We start from the raw sequence: 23,919 nt of genomic DNA, 5'->3' as shown, positions 1-23,919 counted from the left end.
TCACCCTGGTTCAGACTCACAGTGATCCTCCTATCTCTGTGCTGGGATTAAAGGCTTGCACCATCATATGGGGGGCGGGGAAGGGAGAGGGAAAGAGAGAAAGAGAGAGAGAGAGGGAATATGAGAATGAGAATGAATATGAGAATTGGCATACCAGGGCCTCTAGAGGCTGCAAAAGCACTCTAGCTGCATCTAGCTTTATGTAGGTACTGAGGAATCAAACTTTGGTCACTAGGTTTTGCAGGTAAGTGCTTAGCTGAGCCATCTAAACAGCCCTTGAGAATTTAAAATTTAAAATAAAAATTTTAGATTCCAAAATCTTGATCTTTCTAAAATTTCCATGTAGCATATCATTTTTTTAAACTGTATATACTACATTTATAGTATATCTATGGAATAGATGTATTTTCCATTACTAGTAGAGGTGTGTCTTATTTTAAGAAAATATAAAAATCTGGCTGAGCATGGTTACACATCCTTGAAATCCCAATACTTCAGCACCTGAGGCAGGAGAGTACCATGCCAGCCTAGGCTTCATAGACTATCTTAAAAAAAATGAGCCAGGTATGGTAGTATATACCTGTAATATTAATATTTAGGAGACTAAGGAAGGCAGACTGCTATAAATTTGAGGCCCTCCTGGGCTATATAGTAAAATTGTGTCTCAAAAAAAGCAAAAACCCTATTGGGTATAGTTATACAGACCTAGAATCCTAGCACATGGAAGATGGAAACAGGAAGTCCTGGAGCTCTAGGCCAGACTCCACTACCTAGGGAGTTTCAGGCCAGCCTGAACTATACACATGAAACAGTATCTCAAAAAAATGTTTCTACCTATATGTGTGTATCATTGATATTTACCACTGATGTCTATCAGTACTAGTTGAGAGAGGCTTAAAATGTGAAATTAGTAGTAGCCGAGTTTCTGGTTTTATATTGAGGTTAACTTTTATAAAACATTGAATGTAGTATGTTGAGTCTTTTTTTTTTTTTTTTGGTTTTCCGCAGTAGGGTCTCACTCTGTCTCAGGCTGACCTGGATTTAACTACGTAGTCTCAGGGTGGCCTTAAACTCACAGCAATCCTCCTACCTCTGCCTCCTGAGTGCTGGGATTAAAGGTGTGCGCCACCTCGCCCGGCTTTTTTTGTTTTGTTTTGTTTTTTGTTTTCTGAGGTCGGGTCTTGCTAGCCCAGGCCAACCTGGAATTTGGTATGTAGTCTCAGGGTAGCCTCGAACTCATGGTGATCTTTTAATCTCTGCCTCCCGAGTGCTTGGATTAAAGGCGTGCACCACCACACCTGGCTCAGTATGTTGACTCTTTTTTTTTTTTTTTTTGGTTTTTCAAGGTAGTGTCTCACTCTGGTCCAGGCTGACCTGGAATTAACTCTGTCATCTCAGGGTGGCCTTGAACTCATGGCAATCGTCCTACCTCTGCCTTCTGAGTGCTGGGATTAAAGGCGTGCGCCACCATGCCCGGCTAGTATGTTGAATCTTTAAGAAATATTAAGAAATTATTAAGGGTGGGTGTGGTGACCCCACCTTTAATCCTAGCACTCGGGAGGCAGAGGTAGGAGGATTACCATGAGTTCAAGGCCACCCTGAGACTACATAGTGAATTCCATGTCAGCCTGGACTACAGCAAGACTCTACCTTGAAAAACCAAATAAAAAAATTCTTGAATATTCTGTTATCATTCATGTTTTCTGTGTTTTTTTTTTTGGATCTAAAATTATATTGTAATGGGACAAGAGAGGAAAGGAGAGAGAGAGAAGAGAAGAGAAGGGAGAGAGAGAAAGCTGGTGCAAGCACCATAGAAAGAGAGAATGAGAGAGAGAGTGGGGGAGAAAAAGGGAGATATATGCACCTGTACCATGTTAGTTTTATTACTGCTTGTGTTTTGTTTTTCCTTCATTTGCTGTGTGACCTTAGGCTATTCACTTAAACTTCTGTGTCTCAGTCACCTCATCTATAAAATGAAGCCAGATGGGGTGTAGTGGTTCAGTACGGTAATAAAAGGTGCCTACACCAGTGTGTTGTATACGGTAGATAGTCAATGAATGCTCTTAAATTTTTTTTTTGTTTTTTGTTTTTTCGAGGTCAGGTCTTGTTGTTGCTCAGGCTGACCTAGAATTCACTATGTAGTCTCAAGCTGGTCTTGAATTCACAGCAGTCCTCCTACCTCTGCCTCCCAAGTGCTGAGATTAAAGGCATGCACTACCACGCCTGGCCTGTTTTTATTGTAATTACTGGCATATAAGTGACTATCTCTAGGAGTATTCATTATAAGCTACTGGAGACTGGAATTGAGCCTAGTTTTTCCCATTTCCTTGGTTTCTGTCAACCATGGAAGCAGCCAGGAAGCATTAATTGTTGGATTAGTTGATTGCAATTCTTTTGCCAAATTGTGAAAATGATATTTTATTTACCACTTAGGTTGCCAAAGCTTCTTTTCAAAGGAACAATGATGCCTTAGATGCCGCATTATTCTACCTTTCAATGAAGAAGAAAGCAGTAGTGTGGGGTCTATTTAGGTAAGTTGCCTCAACAAAAACCTAGTATTTTAGGAAATTATTAGTTGTATGAGCTTAGTCATAGCAATTTACAGTCTTATGTCTTGAATCTTTTGTCTATAATGAAAGGGCAAAATATCTTTTCAGTTTAATCTAAAAGATGGGATGGTGTGAAAAAAATTGATGAAATCATATTGGAATGGAAAAACTGGTCTTGCTTCCTATTGGTGTACATATTGCTTTTTTTTTTTTTTTTTTTTTTTTTTTGGTTTTTTGAGGTAGCGTCTCACTCAAGCCCAGGCTGACCTGGAATTCACTATGGAGTCTCAGGGTGGCCTTGAACTCATAGCAATCCTCCTACCTCTGCCTCCTGAGTGCTGGGATTAAAGGCGTGTGGCACCATGCCCAGCTTATATTGCATTCTTCATAAGAGGTGCTCAAAACATATATGACTAACGCTACTAGTCTTCTTTTAGTTGGAGGTGTGACTTTTTTAAATTTTCACATACTCTATAAAAATCAAAAAAATTTTAAACCTTTTTATTGACAGCTTTCATAAGTACAGACAATAAACCATGATAATTCCTTTTCTTACCTCATTCTTTCCCTTTTGAATCCACCCTCCATCAAATCCTATCCCCTTAGTCTCTCTTTTATTTTGATGTCATCATCTTTTCCTCCTATTATGAACATCTTGTGTCTGACGCTGCAAGGTGATGAATATCAAGACCATTTTGTTTCTGGAAGATTGCTTGTTTATTTTAGAGAGTGAGAGACAGAGGGAGAGAAAGAAAGAGCATGCCGGGGCCTTACTCACTGAAATCAAACTCCAGACTTTTGTACCACCTAGTAGGTATGTGCAACTTTGTGCTTGCCTCACCTTTGTGTGTCTGGCTAAGGTGGGATCTGGAGGTAGAACATGGGTCTTTAGGCTTCACAGACAAGTGCCTTAACTGCTAAGCCATTTTTCCAGCCCAAGATTGCTTTTTTTTTTTTAATATTTATATATTTATTGGGGGGGCAGATAGAGAAAGAGAGGAGAGAGAATGGGCTTGTCAGGGTCTTCAGCCACTGCAAAGGAACTTCAGATGCATGTACCACCTTGTGCATCTGGCTTAAATGGGTCTTGGGGAATCAAACTTTGCAGGCTAGTGCCCTAACTACAAGCCATCTCTCCAGCCCTGGAAGATTGCTTTGTAAGATGTCCTGCCCTTCTTTGGCTCTTACATTCTTTCCTCCACCTCTTTTGCAATAGACCCTGAGGCTTGGAACTTATGATAGGGATGTCTTAGTGTTGTATACTCCACTGTCACTTCTCAGCACTGTGGTGACTTTTGAGTGACCCCAGTGGTCTCTGCCATCTGAAAAGGGAAGTTTCTCTAGCTAAAAGCGAGAGTAGCATATATGGGTATAAACATTTGGTGCTTGTGGGGCAGTTTGGAGGGCATAACATATGCATTTAGCCAGACAACGGCAGGTGTTACTCCCCTTGAGCTCATGATCTCCCTAGCCATTGGTTTTTGACTAGGTTTTCATGTATTCCCTCCAGTGGAGTGGGCCTCCAGTCCAATTAGAGAGTGGTTGATTTCCCCATAACAGACATGCCACTATTGCACTTTTGTTGGCACATTTGGCCTGGCTGGCTAATATTAAGGCTTGCAGGGTCTACTGCTGTTGAACACCATTGATGACTTCTGTTTCCCATAGGGCTTCATGCAGCTAGAACTTTCCAGCTATCTGACAGCTGCTCAACAGGGAGGAGGTTTCAGCTCAATCTTGATTTTTCAGTGTCCTAAAGCCTAAGGATATGCAGTCTTCAGCAATAGGCATCTAGTTCTGGTCAGCAACCAAGAGCCTTGGAAGAATAAAAATATTTTAAATTTATTGATATTTATGCTCTGGTTTCCAGGTCACAACATGATGAAAAAATGACTACATTTTTCAGTAACAACTTTAATGAAGATCGATGGCGTAAAGCTGCTTTGAAAAATGCTTTTTCTTTACTTGGAAAACAACGCTTTGAACAATCTGCTGCTTTTTTCTTGTTAGCTGGTTCACTAAAAGATGCTATAGAGGTATAAATCAATAACTATGCTAAAAAATACTTGTAATAGATAAGAGTTGTAGAGGAGATTGCAACTTTTTGTCATATGTTTGTAAGGACAGAGAATAACTACAGAGGATGTTTTAAAGTAGCACTGTGAAGAATGAAATTATAAATAAATCCAAGGGAGAAGTATAATGTGAGGAGGTACACTGAATTCTTTTGTTATATAATCCTGTCAGGTAACTATGAGATTATTTATTTATGTTTTGTTTATTTGTGGTATCTTCCTTTTGGGTTAATTACTATCACTATGAACAGTCCCAACAGGTGAAGGAAAAATAGAATTGAAATTAATACATGTGCTGGGTATGAGGGTGCATTCTCTAATCTCCACACATGGGGGGGGGGCGCCGGAAGCAGGAGGATCATTGCAAGTTTGAGGCCAGCCTGTTCTATGTAGTGAGTATCAGGCTAGCCTGGGCTACAGAGTGAGACCCTGTCTCAAAAAATAGTCATAGGAGAGAAAACATGATTGAAGAAATAGAATCCTTTAACAAAGAAAAAGTACTTTAAGTTTAAAATTAGTGTATTTTCACACTTAAACATATTTGAAAGATTTTTATAATTACAAATGCTTAAAATTTTTAAATGATAAACTTACTTCAGAAGATATTCAAGTACAGAGGAGAGATGTTAAATGAATTGAGGTGATCGTTTTGTAGAAATATCTCAGATTCTCAGCATGAGTGTTACATTTGAAACAGACATCTAAAGAGTAAGAACAGAGGGTGTGACTGATTTATAAGTTGTCATTATATAAATAGAAGGTTCTTGTAAAGTAGTGTAAGTTGGGGCTGGAGAGATGGCTCAGTAATTAAAGGCACTTTCTTGCAAAGCCTAATGGCTTGGGTTTGATTCCCCATTACTTAGGTAAAGCCAGATGCACAAAATGGTTCATGCGTCTGGAGTTCATTTGTGGTATCAAGAGGCCCTGGCACACTCATTCCTTCTCCCTTTGACTTTCTGTCTGTCTCTCTGTCTCTCTCTCTCTCTCTGCTTGAAAATAAAATAATAAATAAATATTATTAAAAAATTAAATAGTGTAAGTTTCCACAAAAATCCATATAAAGAAAAAATAAAAAATTGAAAAAGAATGAACTAGTGAAGTTTACATGAAAAAATAATTGGAAATTAAGAGAAACTGATGTATAAATTTAAATGTTTTCAGTATGAGTTAAAAATGAATGTTATTAATTTAAATTAACCTAAGTCCGAGATAACACTAACATACTTTGTTTTATGCTTTTAAAATAAATGATCATCCTAGGTTATAAATTACTAAGTTCTAGTCTCTTACTCTCTTACTATTCTATTCTATCCTTTTTTTTTTTTTTTTGCATTTTCAAGGTAGAGTCTCACTGTAGTCCAGGCTGACCTGGAATTAGTCTTAGGCTGGCCTTGAACTCACAATGATCCTGCTACCTCTATCTCCCAAGTGCTGGGATTAAAGGTGTGTGCTGCCATGCCTGGCTGCTATTCTATTTTTTAATTTTTAAAATATTTTATTTACTTAAAAGCAGAGAGAGAGAGAGAGAAGGACTGCGAGTGTACGCAAGAGCAAGCAAGAGCATATTGGCATACCAGGGCCTCATGCTGCTGCAAATGAATTCCGGATACATGTTCCACTTTGTATATCTGGCTTTATATTGGTAGTGGGGAATGGAATGCAGGCAGACAGGCTTTGCAAACAAGCACCTTTAACCAGTGAGCAGTCTTCTAAACCCTAATCTCTTACTATTCCTTTTTTAAATCATTCTTTTTAAAAATTTATTTATTTATTTGTAAGGGGAGAGAGAGAGAGAGACAGAGAGAGAGAGAGAGACAGAGAGAGAGAGAGAAAGAATATGAAAGAGTGGGTGTGCCAGGGCCTCTAGTTGCTGTAAAAAGCTCCATATGCATGCACCACTTTGTACATTTGGCTTTGTATGGGTACTGGGTAATCAAACCCTGGTTGTTAGGCTTTACAGGCAAGCGCCTTAAGTGCTGGGCCATCCATCTAGCCCTCTCTTATTCTTGTTGTTCCTTAATCTTTCACTGTTTTAACCTCTGGATACTGTCTCTACTATGAGAACATAAATAGTATTGTTAGTGGGATATTTCATGTCTTCAAATAATTATCGTAAAGAAGCTAAATATTTCTTAATATTTAAATTTGCAGGTATGTCTTGAGAAAATGGAAGATATTCAGCTAGCCATGGTTATTGCCCGTTTATATGAATCTGAATTTGAGACTTCATCTACTTATATGTCTATCTTGAATGAGAAAATTTTGGGTTGTCACAAGGATGGCTCAGAATTCAACTGCAAAAGATTACATCCTGACCCTTTTCTACGAAGTCTTGCCTATTGGGTAATGAAAGATTACACTCGAGCCTTGGACACACTACTGGAACAAACTCCAAAGGAAGATGATGAACATCAAGGTAGACATTTTATGGTTTTCCTCATACATTTTTAAAAGGAGGACAGATTCTAAGCTTATATTTATTTAGATTAAAAAAACTCACTACTCGATTTTCTTTTCTTGAGAGATTTCCTTTCTCCCCTGTTTTATTTATTTATTTATTTATTTGCAAGAAGAGGGAGAGATAGAAGAGAGAATGGGGGCATGCCAGGGCCTCAGTCCACTGCAAATGAACTCCAGGTACTGGGGAATTACACCCAGGTTGTTACAGGCTTTGCAGGCAAGCACTTTAGCTGCTGAGCCATCTCTCTAGCCCCTCTCCCTTGTTGTCTGTCTTATGCTGGACTGCAACTCATTATATAGCTTAGGTTCCTCAGGTTGCACGATGATACTCCTAACTTGGAGAAATTGTATGGCTAAAAGATTAGTACTAGGGTGTAGGGAAATGGCTTAATGGTTCAGGTGCTTGTCTGTAAAGCTTAAGGACCTAGGTTTGATTCCCCAGAGCCACAAGATACACAAGGTGGCACATGCATCTGGAATTAGTTTGCAGTGGCTGGGTGCTCTGGCACACCCATTCTTTCTTTATCTGCCTCTTTCTCTTTCTCTCTCTCTCTCTCTGTCATTCTCTCTCCTAAATAAGTAAATAATTTAAAAAAAATTAGTCCTTACAGTATTTGTAATAAAATTTGCATTTATTGTAATTTGAATAGCATTCAGAAGGCTTCATGCACACATTTTTATTCTGTCATATTTGAGAATATAAGATAGGATCACTATATTCCAATTATCTATATATTAGAATGTTTGCCATTTATCAGCTCTTTTTTTTCTCTTTTGATTTTTAAAAAAATTATCTGTTTTTATTGACATCTTCCATAATTGTGGACACTAACCCATGGTAATTCCCTCCCCCCCCAACTTTTCCCTTTGAAACTCCACTCTCCATCATACTTTTCCCTCCTCTCAATCAGTCTCTTTTATTTTGATGTCATCATCTTTTCCTCCTATTATGATGGTCTTGTGTAGGTACACTGCAAGGTCATGGATATCCAGACCATTTTGTGTCTGGAGAAGCATGTTGTAAGGAGTTCTACCCTTCGTTTGGCTTTTACATTCTTTCTGCCATCTCTTCCTCAATGGACCGTGAGCCTTGGAAGGTGTGATAGAGATATTTCAGTGCTGAGCACTCCTCTGTCACTTCTCAGCACAGTGATGCTTTCTGAGCCATCACAAGGTCACTCACATCTGAAAAGAGAAGTTTCTCTAACCAAAAGTGAGAGTAGCATTAACATGTGGGTATGAACATTAAGAGAAGTGCTTACTGGGAAGTTTGGTAAGCATAGTATGTACATTTAGCCAGGCAGCAGCAGATGTTACACCTCTAGGGCTCATGACTACCCCTGTTGTAGGTTTTCAGAATCAGGGTTTTGGTCAAGGAGTTTGCCTGCAAAACCTAAGGACCTGGGTTTGATTCCCCAGTACCCATGTAAAGCCAGATGCAGAAAGCAGTGCATGCATCTGGAGTTCCCTTACAATGGCTGGAGGTCCTGGTGCACCCATTCTCTCTCTTTGCAAATATATAACTAAAATATTTTTAAAAATTTGAATGTTACACATATTGGTTTGATATATGGGTCAGAAAAACCTTATTATTATGTGTTAAGTTTTCATTACTCTTGGTTACTTCAAAGAATTTTTAAGCACCTGCAATCATTATCACTATTGTTTATAATAAAATAAAAAGTAATAATGGACTCATAGTATAGAATCAGCATGTTATTAAAATATGAGATTATCGATATGTATTGCATTATTAATGTGAGTAAAGTAAGATGTAGGGTAGTGATTCTTTTTGCATTTACATGCATATGGTATATCACCATACTTGAGGATGCACACACATTGTGACTGACCCCTTTACCTCTCCCTTACTTGTTTCCTGGAATAAATCACAAGTGACTAAAGATTGCTTGTCATCTGTCTTTTGGGAAGATAAAAACTTCTGTTTTTCTTTTGTACCTTTAAAAATTACGTATTATTTTCAAGCAGGGAGAAAGAAAAATGGGTATGCCAGGGCCTCTTTCTAGAGCAAATTTAACTTTGTGTGTCTGACTTTACATGGGTATTGGGGAATTGAATCCAGACCTTCAGCTTACAAGCAAGCACCTTAACCATCTGTCCAGCCTCCTTTTGTACCTTTAACAGTTATAAATTTAGACTTTTTTCTATTAACTTATTTTTTTAATGTTAAAAAGAATTATGGGGCTGGAGAGATGGTTCAATTTTTAAGACACTTGCCTGCAAAGCCTAATGACCTGGGTTCAATTTCCCAGTACCCATATAAAACCAGATAGATGCACAAAGTGGTCCATTTATTTGGAGTTTGCAGTCACTGGAGTCCCTTGTGCACCCATTCTCTCTCTCTCCCCTTACAAATAAAATTTAAAAATTTAAAAAAGAATTATAGGGTAAAGAGATTTAGGATTCAACTTTTTTTAAAGGTGTGCACCACCATGCCTGGAACATTATTTATTTATGTGTAAGCAGAGAGAGACAGAGAGAAGAGAGACAATGAAAAGTGGCATGCTAGGGCCTCCAGCCACTGGAAATGAACTCCAGACACATATACCACCTTGTGCATCTGGCTTATGTGGGTACTGGATAATTGAACCTGGGTCCTTAGGCTTTGTGGCATCTAAACCACTAAGCCATCTCTCCAGCCCTCAACTTTTATTTTATTATTTTTAAAATTTTATTTATTTATTTGCATGTACACACACATGTGTGTGTGGAGGCAAATAGAATGGGCACGCCAGGGCCTCTAGCTACTACAAATGAAATCCAGACATATGCACCACCTTGTGCATCTGCTTTACATGGGTTAAGGCAAGTCCCTTAACTGCTAAGCCATCTCTCCAGCCCTTTACTATTTTTTTACATGTGTGTATGCATGTTTGTATGTATGTGCATGTATGCAAGTGAACATGTGTGGAAGTTGATATTGGGGCTCTTCCTTAATTCCTTTCTACCATACTTATTCAGACTTGGTAAACCCAGAACTCACCAATTATATAAACCGAGCTAGTTGTTTTGCCCCAGGGTTCTGCCTATTCCAAGAGCTGGGATTACAGGTGTGCACCAACACGCTTGGCATTTATTTGGGTTTTGGGAATCTGAACTCAAATGCACACACTTGAATGGCAAGCAGTTTACCAACTGAATCATCTTTCCAAGCACTCAATATTTTTTGGTTTATCGAGGTAGAGTCTCACTCTATGCTGAGCTGTCATGGAGAACACTGTATAGTCCCAGGCTGGACTCAAACCTACAGCAGTCCTCCTGCTTCTGTCTCCAGAGTGTTGGGATTAAAAATGGGTGCCACCATGCCCACCCCACCTAGGTAATTTTAATGTGTCTATCTATATTTTTGAAGAAGGAAAGCTCTATTTATTTTGTAGTGTTTTCCAGATTTATTTTTAAAAGATTGTTGCTCTCTACTATTTGCAATTTACCTGAAGATATGCCAGTCATCAGTAAATTATATGAGGAGGGAAAGGTGCAATCATTATTTACCCAGATTTGAAATGCATTCCTGTTTTATTGCAGAAGTAGAATTAAAGAGATGACTAAAGGGACTGGAAAAATGGCACCTGTGAAGCTTAAAAATTCCAGGTTGGATTCCCTAGTACCCACATAAGCCAGATGCATACGGTGGTGCATGCGTCTAAAGTTCACTTGCAGTGGCTAGAGGCCTTGGCATGCCTATTCTTTCTCTCCCTCATAAATAAATAAAAATAAAGAAGTGACTTAGAGCTCATGTGTGGAGACTGAACTGTCTGCACATGTAGCTTTTATGGTTTAGAGTGAGACAATGCAGACAATAAATTTATTGTCAAAGGAAAAAAACCACCAAGATTGTTGCTATGGAAAAAATTTAATATATATGTGTGTATATACCTACATACACATAATTAATAAAAGTCTGAATTGTTTGTTTTGCTTCATTGGTTACTAACTTATGACCAAGCTTGTATATAAATAATGGCTTAGATACCTAGCATCATGCAAAGGTGACCAATTAATTTTTTTCCCCTTTTCTATGGTCATTTTAAACTCACAGACTTAGAAATGTCTAGGTTCAGTCATTTGCAGTTTGTTTTTAAGAGATGCTTAGATTGAGCTGGGTATGGTGGCACATGCCTTTTATCCCAGCACTTGGGAGGCAGAGGTAGGAGGATCACCATTGAGTTTGAGGCCACCCTGAGACTACATAGTGAATTACAGGTCAGCCTGAACTAGAGTGAGACCCTATCTCAGAAAACCATAAATAAAATAAAATAAATAAATACATAAATAAGTAAGAGATTGTTCCATCATTATCTAGTGGTAACCTCTTCAAGTTTGAACCCTTTGACATTATTTTTTGATAGTTTCTTTACTTTCTGATATAGCAGAATGTGTATTTCCTACCCTAGACCTGAAAATGGTAATTCTTCCAAAGAATTCTTATGTATGGTGGTGCATATGAATATAGGAATTCATATTGTTACTTAACTGTATAATCATTTCCAGGGATGTGCAAGTGTGTGTGTGTGTGTGTGTGTGTGTGTGTGTGTATTTTGTGTATGTGCCCAAATGGGTATGTATATGGAGGTCAGAGTAATCTATCCAGTGTCCTTATTCCTCTATTGCATTGATGGAGTCTGTCACTGAATGGGGAGCTGCCATTTTTTGTTTTATTTATTTTATTTGTTTGCAAGCAGAGAGAAACAGAAAGAGATTATGGGTGCCCCAGGGCCTCTAGCCACTGCAAATGAATTCCAGATGCAAGTGGCATTTTCTGCATCTGGCTTTATTGGGTGGGTACTGGGGAATTGAACTGGGCTGTCAGGCTTTGCAAGCAAGCACCTTTAACTGCTAAGCCATCTCTCCAGCCCTATGCCTGGCTTTTATGTGGGTGCTGGGATCAAATGTAGGTCCTTATGCTTACACGGCATATAATTTATTCACTGAACTATCTTCCCAGCTCCTCATGTTGAACTTTCCAATTAAAATATAGATAAGGTACTTTTTGGGTTTCAGATTTATGTCTTATAACAAAAGGGTTGTATTCTTATGGCATTATCATAATTATTTGTTGTATTCATGGAATCATTTCAGAATAAGAATACAAATATGTTACATAGCATAATGACTGAGAATAGTTTAAGCTTTCAAAATTACTTTATGGTATATTTTGTTACAGATATATATCTTTCTCATATATGTAATATATATATATATATATATATATATATATATATATATATATATATATATGTATGTATGTTATATACACATAGTCAAATACAGTATTTTAAAGTCATTATTGTTCATTTTTTGAGGTAGTGCCTTGCTGTAGTCCAGGCCAACATGGAATTTGCTATGTAGTCTCAGGGTGGCCTCAAATTCACAGTGATCCTCCTACCTCTGCCTCCAGAATGCTGGGATTAAAGGTGTGAGCAACCACATCTGGCCTAAAGTCACTTTTTAAAAATTTTTATGCACACATATTTGTGTGTGTGTGCACCAAGACCTCTCCCAGATACTTGTGCCACTTTTGTTTATTTATTTTATTTTATTTTTTTTTTTTTTTGAGAGAGAATGGATATGCCAGGGTCTCCAGCTACTGCAAACAAACTCTAGACGCATGCGCCACCTTGTGCATCTGGCTTATGTGGGTCCTGGGGAATTGAACCAGTGTCCTTTGGCTTTGCAGGCAAATGCCTTAACTGCTAAACCATCCCTCCAGCCCCTAAAGTCATTTTTTATTTCTTATTTATTTATTTATTTGAGAGAGAGAGAGGAAGATAGAGAATAGGTACACCAAGTCTTGTAGCCTCTGTAAACGAATTCCAGACTCATGTTCCCCCTGTGCATCTGACTTACATGGGTCCTGGGGAATCGAACTGAGGTCCTTAGGCTTCACAGGCAAATGCTTTAACCACTAACCCATCTCTCCAGCTCTCTCTCTTTCTTTTTTTTTTTTTTTTTTTTTTGAGGTAGGGTCTCACTGTAGTCCAGGCTGACCTGGAACTCACTATATAGTCTCAGAGTGGTCTCAAACTCAAGGCGATCCACCTACCTCTGCCTCCCAAGTGCTGGGATTAAAGGCGTGTGCCACTATGCCCAGCTCTCCTGCTCATTTTTTTTTTCCATTTCTTTTTTGTTATGGCATTGGGATCCTTTTCAACATCACTATGTAAAATGAGTTACATAAAAGAACTTTTACATTTGAGGATTTATTGTCTTTTCTTTTATAAAACAGGGTTAGTTCTTCAAGATAGGTTTGACTCAAACTCTTGGAGGCAAGTGACACTTCCACCCCAGTTGTCCTGGAACCTTGGCTTATAAGCATGGGCCATTGTGCCCACCTGTTCTCCAGTTCTTCATTTGCTTCTTGGTTTCCTGAGTTGTTTCCTCAGAAATCAAATGCCTTAGTCAACTCTTCAGGCGGCACGGGGTCCCGCTCATTTTTTTTTTTTTAATATTTTACTTATTTGAGAGAAAGTTACACACACACACACACGCACACACATACATACATACATACATACACACACATACACAAGGAGGGGTCAGAGAAAATGTGTATGCCTGGTCCTCTAGCCACAGCAAACACTAGATACAATCAGCATCTGGCTTTATGTGGGCACTAGGACATCTAACCTGGGTCCTTTGGTTTTGCAGGCAAGTGTCTTAATCACTAAGCCATCACTCCAATCCTAAAATCATTTTTTTATAATGTAGGCTATGCTGCCAATTTGAGCCACAAATTCTCATTTATTTGTGTTTATTTTTTGTGAATTAATTTTTTTTCAAGATAGTGTCCCACTTTAGCCCAGACTGACCTGGAACTTACTATGTAGTTCCAGGGTGGCCTTGAACTCATGGCAATCCTCCTACCTCTGCCTCCTGAGTGCTGGGATTAAAGGTGTGTGCTACCATATTTGGCTGTGAATTGCTTTTTAAAATCTAATTGTTAAAAAATATAAAATTTCAATTTGATTTTGGGATAAAATACATAAAACCAAGGTATTTTTTCAGAGAAATTAGGCTTCTTTCCCTCTTCCCTTTCTTTTATTTATTTACATTTTGAAATATTTTACTTATTTGAGACAGAGAGAGAGAGAGAGGGGGGGGGGAGAGAGAGGGAGGGAGGGAGAGAGAGAGAGAGAGGGGGGGAGAGAGAGCGGGAGGGAGGGAGAGAGAGAGAGAGAGGAAGAGGCAAATAGAAAGATAGAATGGGTACCCCAGGGCCTCCAGCCACTGCAGATGAACTCCATATGCATGCCCCCCCCTTGTGCATCTGGCTTATGTGGGTCCTGGGAAATTGAACCAGGGTCCTTAGGCTCTGAAGGCAAATGCCTTAACTGCTAAGGCATTTCCCCAGTCCCCCTTTCTTTTCTTTTTAGGAAACTAATATTATGTGTTTTCTTGCCATTTGAAAATATAAACAAATATGCATGTATTTATATCCTCTGTTCACATTTCAGATAAAAAGTTACATGGCATAATCTCTGTATCTTGTTTTGCTTTATATGCTCTGCCCATCACTCCATAACATATGGGGAAATTCTTTTTGTTTCAGTGTTATAGGTTATTATTATGTTTTCTTTCTTTCTTGTTTTAGTTTTTTGTTTTTTGAGGTAGGGTTTTGCTCTAGCCCAGGCTGACCTGGAATTAATCTCAGGGTGGCCTCAGGGTGGCAATCCTCCTACCTCTGCCTCCTAAATGCTGAGATTAAAGGCTTGTGCCCCCCCCCCACCCATTGGCTCACTTACATAGTTTTTTTTTTTTTCGGGGGTAGTGTCTCACCCTAGCCCAGGCTGACCTGGAATTCACTATGTAGTCTGTGGGTGGCCTTAAACTCACAGCGATCCTCCTATGTCTGCCTCTCAAGTGCTGGGATTAAAGGTGTGCGCCAGCATACCCAGCCTCAAAATATTTTTTATTTATTTTTTATTTTTTTAAATTTTTTAATTTATTTTTTTTTCTCAAAATATTTTTATTTTATTTATTTATTTAACTTATTTGAGAAAGAGATGGATAGAGAATGGGCACACTATAGCCTTTAGCCACTGCACATAAGACACATGTACCACCTTGTGCATCTGGCTTTATGTGAGTACTGAGAAACGAACCTGGGTCCTTAGGCTTTGCAGGTAAATGCCTAACCTCTGAGCCTTCTCTCCAGCTCTCAGTTGTATAGTTTTACTGACTATATGAATGTACCATAGCTTGGTCAATAAGTGGCTTTTAGTTTGAGGGAATGCTAACATATTTTATTCTTTTGTAATGAAGTGCATGTTAACAGAGTACCTTGCGATCTTGTTTGATTTCTGTAGTCATCGTCAAGTCTTGTGACCCTGTGGTGTTTAGTTTCTACAACTACCTTCGAACACACCCTTTGCTTATTCGAAGAAGTCTTGCCTCTCCTGAAGGAACTTTCGCAACCTTAGGTCTCAAAACTGAAAAGAACATTGCTGATAAAATTAACCTTATAGAAAGAAAATTATTCTTTACCACTGCAAATGCTCACTTTAAAGTTGGATGCCCTGTTTTAGCCTTGGAGGTACTTTCTAAGATTCCCAAGGTAACCAAAATATCTTCCTTACCTGCAAAAAAAGATCAGCCTGACTTTATTTCTATAAGGGTTGGCAGTGGACCTTCTCAATCAGAAACTCAGAGCCATGGCAATGGCAGTTCTGGCACTGACTGGTCAACTGTAACTTCATCCCAGTTTGACTGGAGTCAACCAATAATTACAGTTGATGAAGAACCTCTGAATCTTGACTGGGGTGAAGATCATGATAGTGCCTTAGAAGAGAATGACATGGATGGGTTAGTAATGAAAAGTACAAATGTCCAGGGAGAAGATAGACAAAATGAGAAGGCCTTAGAACCTGGCACATTACTTACCCCTCAGGAGGAGGAGCATCCTGAAGGTGACACTGAAGTTGATGTGATTGCAGAGCAGCTCAAGTTCCGAGCTTGCTTAAAGATCCTTATGACTGAACTGAGAACTTTGGCTACTGGGTATGAAGTAGATGGAGGAAAGCTCAGATTTCAGCTTTACAACTGGCTTGAGAAGGAAATTGCTGCCTTGCATGAGATATGCAATCATGAATCAGTTATTAGAGAATATTCCAGTAGCCCATATTCCAAAATAGAGAGTGATCTTCTGGATCATGAAGAAATGGCAGACAAACCAGATATTGGTTCTTATGAGCGTCACCAAATAGAAAGACGGAGACTGCAGGCTAAACGAGAACATGCAGAAAGACGAAAATTGTGGCTGCAGAAAAACCAAGATCTTCTAAGAGTATTTCTTAGTTACTGCAGCCTTCATGGGGCCCAAGGTGGTGGTCTGGCCTCCGTAAGAATGGAACTCAAATTTTTGCTACAAGAGTCACAGCAGGTATGGACATCACTTTTGTTTTCAATCCTGGCTAGTTCTTCAGTTTAACAACTACTTCCAGTTGGAGCCATAAAACTCTTTACAATTGAATCTAAGTCTAAATATAGTCAGCGCCACTGGTCATAGGAGGCAGGTATTTGTACTCAATATGGTTTTCTTAAATGAGTCTTGGTAATTAGACAGAGACTGAGAAGCCACAGAGCAGAGCTCTTCATCTTTGCATCTTCTGCATCTAGTATGGTACCTGGAACATATGAGATATTCAACAAATGTTTGTAGAATGAATGAGTTAGTACATGACTATATCACTTTTAGTCAAGTATTTATCACCTGTGTTTTTTCAGATAACTACTGTTTTTTTTCCTCTACTTTAACTACTTTGAAAAAGATAATTCACTGTCACCTACAGGAAACTACAGTGAAGCAGCTCCAGTCTCCACTGCCATTGCCAACCACCCTACCTCTGCTTTCAGCAAGTATTGCTTCAACAAAAACAGTCATAGCTAATCCTGTGTTATACTTAAATAATCACATCCATGATATACTTTATACCATTGTTCAGATGAAAACACCACCTCATCCCAGTATTGAAGATGTGAAGGTAATATAAAGTTTATGATCATTTGATATGGTACACACTGAGAAGGTAAACATGTTATTCTTGTATGTTCCTCAATTTGAATGTAGGACTATTTTAAAATGTCTTATATACTAATTTTCACTTCCAGTGAGTTCAACACTGTCCAATGAATATAATTTATAGTATGCATTCTTCTTGTTATTGGTAAAGCTACAGTATTCCTTTAAGATAAGATTCCTTTTGATAATAAAACTAATTTCCTAGGCAGTATTCTTTTTTTTTTTAAGGTAGGGTCTCACTGTAGCCCAGGCTGACCTGGAATTCACAATGTAGTCTCAGGGTGGCCTCAAACTCCTACCTCTGCCTCCCGAGTGCTGGGATTAAAGACACGCACCACCATGCCCGGCTTTCCTAGGCAGTATTCTTGCTACTTGATTTTCATTCAGATTTTCTGAACTTAAATGAACCCTTAAATAAGCTAGAAATATTTATGACACATTGTTTGCATAAAAGAGTATTTGCAACTAAATTGAGGGAGGAATATCCAGGAGAAAGATTGATGAGAATGGTTTTGGAGAAAATGTCCTTGTGACTGTTTCCTTAATGACTCTGTCTGTTAGAGGCTATGCAGTTGGTAGAGCAATCAGAATTTTCAGAGTCACTATCCCAAATTCAATGTATACCCTGTGCTGAAAACTTTAAAACTAGTAAATTCCAAGAAATAAGAGGAAGCTTAGTAGGGATTGGGGAGGATTTATTTTTGTTTGATAGGCATGCATGGTTTCCACTAGTATATTCTTCTCAGGGATTTTAGATTTACTGATTGTATTAACCTATTAGAGTTCTAATCCATGGCATGAACCAGAGATTACTTAAATCATTTGTTAGGTAAAGATGTAGAAAAGATCAAATTTTATTTATTTATTTATTTTAAGTATTTTATATTTATTTATTTGTTTATTTGAGAGAGAAAGAGGTGGGAATGGGGGAAGAGAGAGAGAGAGAGAGAGAGAGAGAGAGAGAGAGAGAAAGAATGGGCACACCAGGGCCTCCAGCCACTGTAAACAAACTCCAGATGCATGTGCCATCTTGTGCATCTGGCTTACATGCATCCTGGGGAACCAAACCATGGTTTTTGGGTTTGCAGGACAAAAACCTTAACTACTAAGCCATCCCTCCAGCCCCTGTTTTTTTTTTTTTTAATTTTATTTATTTGAGAGAGAGAGAGGAAGGGAGGGAGAGGGAGGGAGGGAGGGAGGGAGAGGGAGAGGGAGAAGGAGGGAGAATGGGTACACCAGTGCCTTCAGCTGCTGCAAACAAACTCCAGACCCGTGTGCTACCTTGTGCACCTGGATTACATGGGTCTTGGGGAATTGAACCTGGGTCCTTAGGCTTTGTAGGCAAATGCCTAAGCCACTAAGCAGTCTCTCCAGCTCAGAAAAGATAAAATTTATGCAAGTTTTAAGTAAGTGTTTCCAGTTTCTAGAAATTTGGATAAGACTTTCTAAGAGCATGAAATTTTATAAAGTCCCTTCAAATTTTATGAATCTGAAAATGTGGTTTCAGTGTGGCATTTCAAAGGGGCCCAACTGAAACTAAGGACAACTGGCGAAATAAGCAAGGGTGATGTTTTCCTGTGAACCGGATACCAGCACAAAGGGGAAGGAGATCAACGCAGAGATTTGATTTTCAATATTATGTGGAGTTTTAAACTTTGTAAATCCCGTTTTCTTTTCCCAGGTAGTGTTTCACTCTAGTTCAGGCTGACCTGGAATTCACTATGTAGTCTCAGGGTGGCTTTGAACTCACAGCGATCCTCCCACCTCTGCCCCCCCCCCGCACCCAAGTGCTAGGATTAAAGGCATACGCCACCACATCTGGATAAACCCCCAAATTTGAGACATTTCTTATTTGTGATACAAACAAAATTTGCTCTCTGAAAAATCAACCATTTCACACAGTTATTGATATACTGACTTTTTTATTGATATTATTTTCAAGGGTAATTTAACAGGAAAGTGTAAATTTAAGCTCTGATACTTGGTTTCTATTTTTTGCAATTATTATTAAAGGTAATTGTAAGGGCTGGAGAGATATCTCAGTGGTTAAAGGTGCTTGCTTTCAAAGTCTGATGGCCTGGGTTCAGTTCCTCAGTACCCATATAAAGCCAGATTCACAAGGTGGCATGTGCATCAGGAGTTCATTTACAGTGGCAAGAAACCCTGGCATGCCCATTCTTTCTCTTTCTCCTTGCCAATAAATAAATAAATAAATAAAATATTTAAAAAACATTTTTATTTTGCTTATTTGCAAGAAGAGAGAGACAGAATGAATGAGAATGGGCATACCAGGGCCCCTAGTTACTGTAAATGACCTCTAGAAACACGTGCCACTTTGTGTATCTGGCTTTACGTGGATACTGGGAAATTGAACCTGGGTTGTTAGGCTTTGCAGGCAAATGACTTAACTGCCGAGCCTCTCTCCAGCCTTTCCTTCCCCTTTTGTTTTTAAAAAAGGTAATTATACAATCTATGACAAGTTCTAGTATTGTCAGCCTTAATCTTTCTTCAGGGCCTGGTAAATGTTAGCATCACAGTAAGTAAATATTAGACAGACAAGTCTGAATCATTCAGCTTTGTTATGGCATGTATATACAGGTAGACTAGTTATTTTAAGATTTTAAAAGCAGAATTGGTAGTCTTTATCTAGGATTCAGTCTTATTTATGATATTGCTTAATGTTTTCTAACTTCTAAGATATTGCTGTGTATAGAAATGTTAGTATGAGCTTAATTGTGGCTGTTTTGGTTTCAGGTGCACACACTTCATTCACTAGCAGCATCGCTGTCTGCATCAATTTACCAGGCATTATGTGACAGTCATAGCTACAGGTAAAAAATTAGCCCAAGTAGCATTAATACAGCAAAACATTAATCTGTTTCTGAGTTATTATTAGGGTTCTCTTTTCTAGCAACTGAAATATAAAAACTAATATGACTGATATGTGTACTTTAACTGATAAGATAGATAAGAAAAGACATATTTGTTTAGTTATCACCCAGTAACAAAAGAGAAATATAGAAATTACAAATAATAAATGCAAATGATCTTATATTTTTGTCTCCATTAAAAAGTTTACTGTCCAGGCTGGAGAGATGGCTTAGTGGTTAAGTGCTTGCCTATGAAGCCTAAGGACCCCGGTTCGAGGCTCTATTCTCCAGGACCCATCTTAGCCAGATGCACAAGGGGGCGCACTCGTCTGGAGTTCATTTGCAGTGGCTGGAAGCCCTGGCACGCCCATTCTCTCTCTGTCTCTCCCCCTATCTGCCTCTTTATCTCTCTGTCACTCTCAAGTAAATAAATAAAAATGAACAAAAAACAAATAAAATAAATAAAAAAGTGCATTGTCCAAGATAATGGATGCTGAGAAATTTTACTTAGGAATTCTTTCTTTTTTTTTTTTTATCATTGGGTTAGCTTTTGTTTGTTTAACTGGTTTTCTGTTGGAAGAAAAAAAAACTTTTGAAAAATGAAAAAAAAATTCTTGAAAAAGTACATTATTTTCTTAAAAGTGAGGTTTTAAAAATAATTTTTATTTATTTATTTGGGAGAGGGAGGGAGAGGAAAACAGAAAGAATTGGCATGCCAGGGCCTTCAGCTGTAGCAAACCAACTGCAGACACATGTGCCACCTTGTGCATCTGGCTTGTATGAGTCCTGGGAAATTGAACCTGGGTCCTTTGGCTTTGCAGGGAAGTGTCTTAACCACTAAGCCATCTCTCCAGCCCTAAAAGTAAGCACCCCCCCCCCGTTTCTTTTCTTTTCTTTTTCTTTTTGAGGTAGGGTCTCACTCTAGCAGGCTGATCTGGAATTTACTATGTAGTTTCAGGGTGGCCTCGAATTCATGGCGATCCTACTACCTCTGCTTCCCAAGTGCTGGGATTAAAGGCATGTACAAACATGTCAGGCCCCCTAAAAGTATGTTTTTTTTTTTTTTTTTTTTTTTTTTTTAAGAAATGTTTCATTATTTATTTGAGAGAGAGAAAGAGGTGTGGGGGGGGGGAAGGGGCATGACAGGGCCTCTAGCTACAACAATCAAACTCCAGATGCATGCACTACCTTGTATATCTGGCTTTACATGAGTACTGGGGAATTGAACTTGGGTCCTTTGGTTTTACAGACAAGCCCCTTAACCACTTAGCCATTTCTTCAGCCCAAAAGTACATTCTTAAAATTTAATTATTAAAATAAATTTTACTTATCCTTTTGTGTGAAGTAGAAGTTTGGAAGTGATATTTGTTTGCTTATTATTGTTTTAGAAATTTAAGTTTGCAGTGCTGAGGATTTAACCTAGAGCTTTGCACATACTGTGCAAGCTCTCTCCTCAGCCTTTTTTTTAAGGTTTTTTTTTTTTTTTTTTTTTTTTTTTTTTTTTTTTTTTGAGGTAGGGTCTCGTTTTAGCTTAGGCTGACCTGACCTGGAATTCACTATGTAATCTTAGGCTGGCTGAAAACTCGCTTTGATCCTCCTACCTCTCCCTCCTGAGTGTTGGGATTAAACTGTACACCACCACATCCAGCTTTTTTTAAAATTTTGAGGCAGGGTCTAACTAAATTGCCCATGCTGGTCTGTAACTCCCAATAATCCAGTTATTTGTGATCCTTTGTCAGCCTCCTGAGTAGTTGGGGGATTGTAGGCCTGAACCACCATGCCTGGCTAAGTATTATCAACCAAATTAATGCTTTTAGTTATTTTAAATGTTCATTTGCCTTTATCTGTATACACTTTTCATTTTAATGGGTAGGTCAAGGTAAATTATAAGAAATTGAGTAACTTGGAAAGATGATCTATATTTAAATGAACTATACTAATAAGTGAAAAATTTTAACAGAAATAGATTCATATAAATGTATATTAACCATATGCCTAGACTCCTTATTATCAATTTAGTTTACCTTTATGGGAATACTTGATATTAAATAAGGATATGTTCTCTCAAAATAGCCTATACTCTGTTTTATAAAAACTCCACAAATATTTGAAAATGTAAATAAGGAAGAAAAAAATCGACTTAGTTGACATGGCTATCTGAATGATTATAGATAACTTGCTTGGTACCAGTCACTAGTTAAAATGGCATAAAATTATAATTCAAACACATAATTTTCAAATAGTACTTATAGTCCTTCAGCTCTGATTTACTGTCTATAATCCCAGATTTACTTTTTGTGTTTATATTTCCTCTATTTCCACAAATATAACCATTATAGAAAGGAAAGTAAATTTTAAGAGACATTTAGTCTTTGTTTTAGGTAATCCTAAAATTTGACTCTCTAGATTTTAATTTGTATTTTTAATGTACAGTTAAGTTTGCGTAACTCTCCAGAACTAAGAACAACAGACTAGTACCCTGAAACTATCTACTGTATCTTAGACCAAGCACAGTCTCCTTAGATTGCAGAAAGTTGAGTGCAAGTAGAACATATTAAAATATACCAAATATATTCTTTAAAAGAATATAAGACTAAATTTCACCTGTACAATGTAGTAAAATTTGATATTTTGTTTTAAAAACCTATCAGAAAACATTTGTAACTAATTTCAATAATTTTCTAAAATAGGTTCTCCTTAGAATAGTGATTGAATATTAAAACTTGTTTTTCTTCATAATCTGGAATAAAGAATCTGTATAAAGTGCAAGTGTTCATTACCTTTAGTAGGATGGTGAATAACTGACGTTTTTGTTTTAGCAGTCAAGCAGAAGGGAATCAGTTCACAGGAATGGCTTATCAAGGACTTCTTTTAAGTGATAGGCGAAGACTGAGAACAGAGAGCATTGAAGAACATGTGACACCCAACTCACCTCCTGCACAGTGGCCAGGTGAGGATTTCAGTGGTTTTGTGTTGCTGTTTTTCTTCTAAATTCTGTTTACAAAGGCAATTACTTTTTTAAAAGCAAACTGGCCCAGTTTGTGATTGTTGCTTTTTTTTCTTTTGGGGCAAGGCCAACAGACTGCCTCCCACTTTTTATTTTTATTTAGTTTTGCTTTTTTGAGGTAGGGTCTCCTCTAGCTCAGGCTGACCTGGAATTCACTTTGTCTTCTCAGGGTGGCCTTGAACTCATGGTGATCCTCCTACTTTGCCCCTGGAATGGTGGGATTAAAGGCATGTGCCACCATGCCTGGCTAAGTGTGTAGTCCAGGCTGGCCTTGAACTCCTGCTCCTCCTGCCTCCGCCTCTTCAGCAATATCCTACTGGCATGTGCCACCACGACTGGCAGCCCCCTTTTTAATATGAGAGTTTCTGATATTTTACTGATGTTAGATTTAGGTTTTTGTCAAGGAATTCACCAAAAGAAAAATGTGTCCTCCTTATTGTTAAGGTCTAGAGGCATGATGTCACCTGTTCCAATTATTAGATCACTTGCTAAGGTGGTTTTCCTTTGTAAGGTTGCTGCTTTTTCCTTTGTAATGGATTGGTATAATTTGAACAGCACAATATCATGTAAAGTGTCAGTTTTTAGCCCCCAGTGATGATTCCTGTCTAAGTCAGATGCTACTATGGAGTGACTAGATGAAAATTTTCTAGTTCTATCATTTTTTACTGATTAGTTGAAATTCTCCTGTAAAGAAGAGCTTTTTCTTCTATATTTTTTCTTCTATATTTTTATTTACTAATTGATTTGTTTATATAAATATAGACTAGTAGGTTCTTACTCTGTCCTATAGATTACAATCATTCTCATTTTTTTTTGTTTTTCAAATTATGGAAATGCTTATAATATAGAATATATTTAGTTAATTTAGCTAAATTGCAAATTTGTTTGTTTTTTCCTTCCAGTGCTTTATGCTGATGTT

The 23,919-nt window shown here is 38.0% G+C and overlaps 1 protein-coding gene across 6 annotated transcripts in view; it reads left to right on the top strand.

Annotated features, from left to right (window-relative positions):
• Positions 1 to 23,919, top strand: part of Dmxl2 (Dmx like 2) — a 174,092-nt gene that overhangs the window by 120,775 nt on the left and 29,398 nt on the right. For 4 of the 6 annotated variants that reach the window (XM_045160206.1, XM_045160203.1, XM_045160204.1 and 1 more), the window contains 7 exons: positions 2,434 to 2,531; positions 4,420 to 4,585; positions 6,776 to 7,040; positions 15,412 to 16,484; positions 16,894 to 17,085; positions 19,878 to 19,954; positions 22,813 to 22,943. In XM_045160206.1, coding sequence (XP_045016141.1) covers positions 2,434 to 2,531; positions 4,420 to 4,585; positions 6,776 to 7,040; positions 15,412 to 16,484; positions 16,894 to 17,085; positions 19,878 to 19,954; positions 22,813 to 22,943 — 2,002 coding nt within the window. The remainder of the gene's footprint in view (positions 1 to 2,433; positions 2,532 to 4,419; positions 4,586 to 6,775; positions 7,041 to 15,411; positions 16,485 to 16,893; positions 17,086 to 19,877; positions 19,955 to 22,812; positions 22,944 to 23,919) is intronic. The other 2 variants (XM_045160205.1, XM_045160202.1) reach the window with 1 other exon arrangement.

The sequence above is a fragment of the Jaculus jaculus genome, chromosome 10 (genome assembly GCF_020740685.1).
Source record: "Jaculus jaculus isolate mJacJac1 chromosome 10, mJacJac1.mat.Y.cur, whole genome shotgun sequence".
Taxonomy (NCBI): domain Eukaryota; kingdom Metazoa; phylum Chordata; class Mammalia; order Rodentia; family Dipodidae; genus Jaculus; species Jaculus jaculus.
The sequence above is the reverse complement of the archived record's forward strand: the minus strand, read 5'-3'. Positions and strand labels throughout refer to the sequence as shown.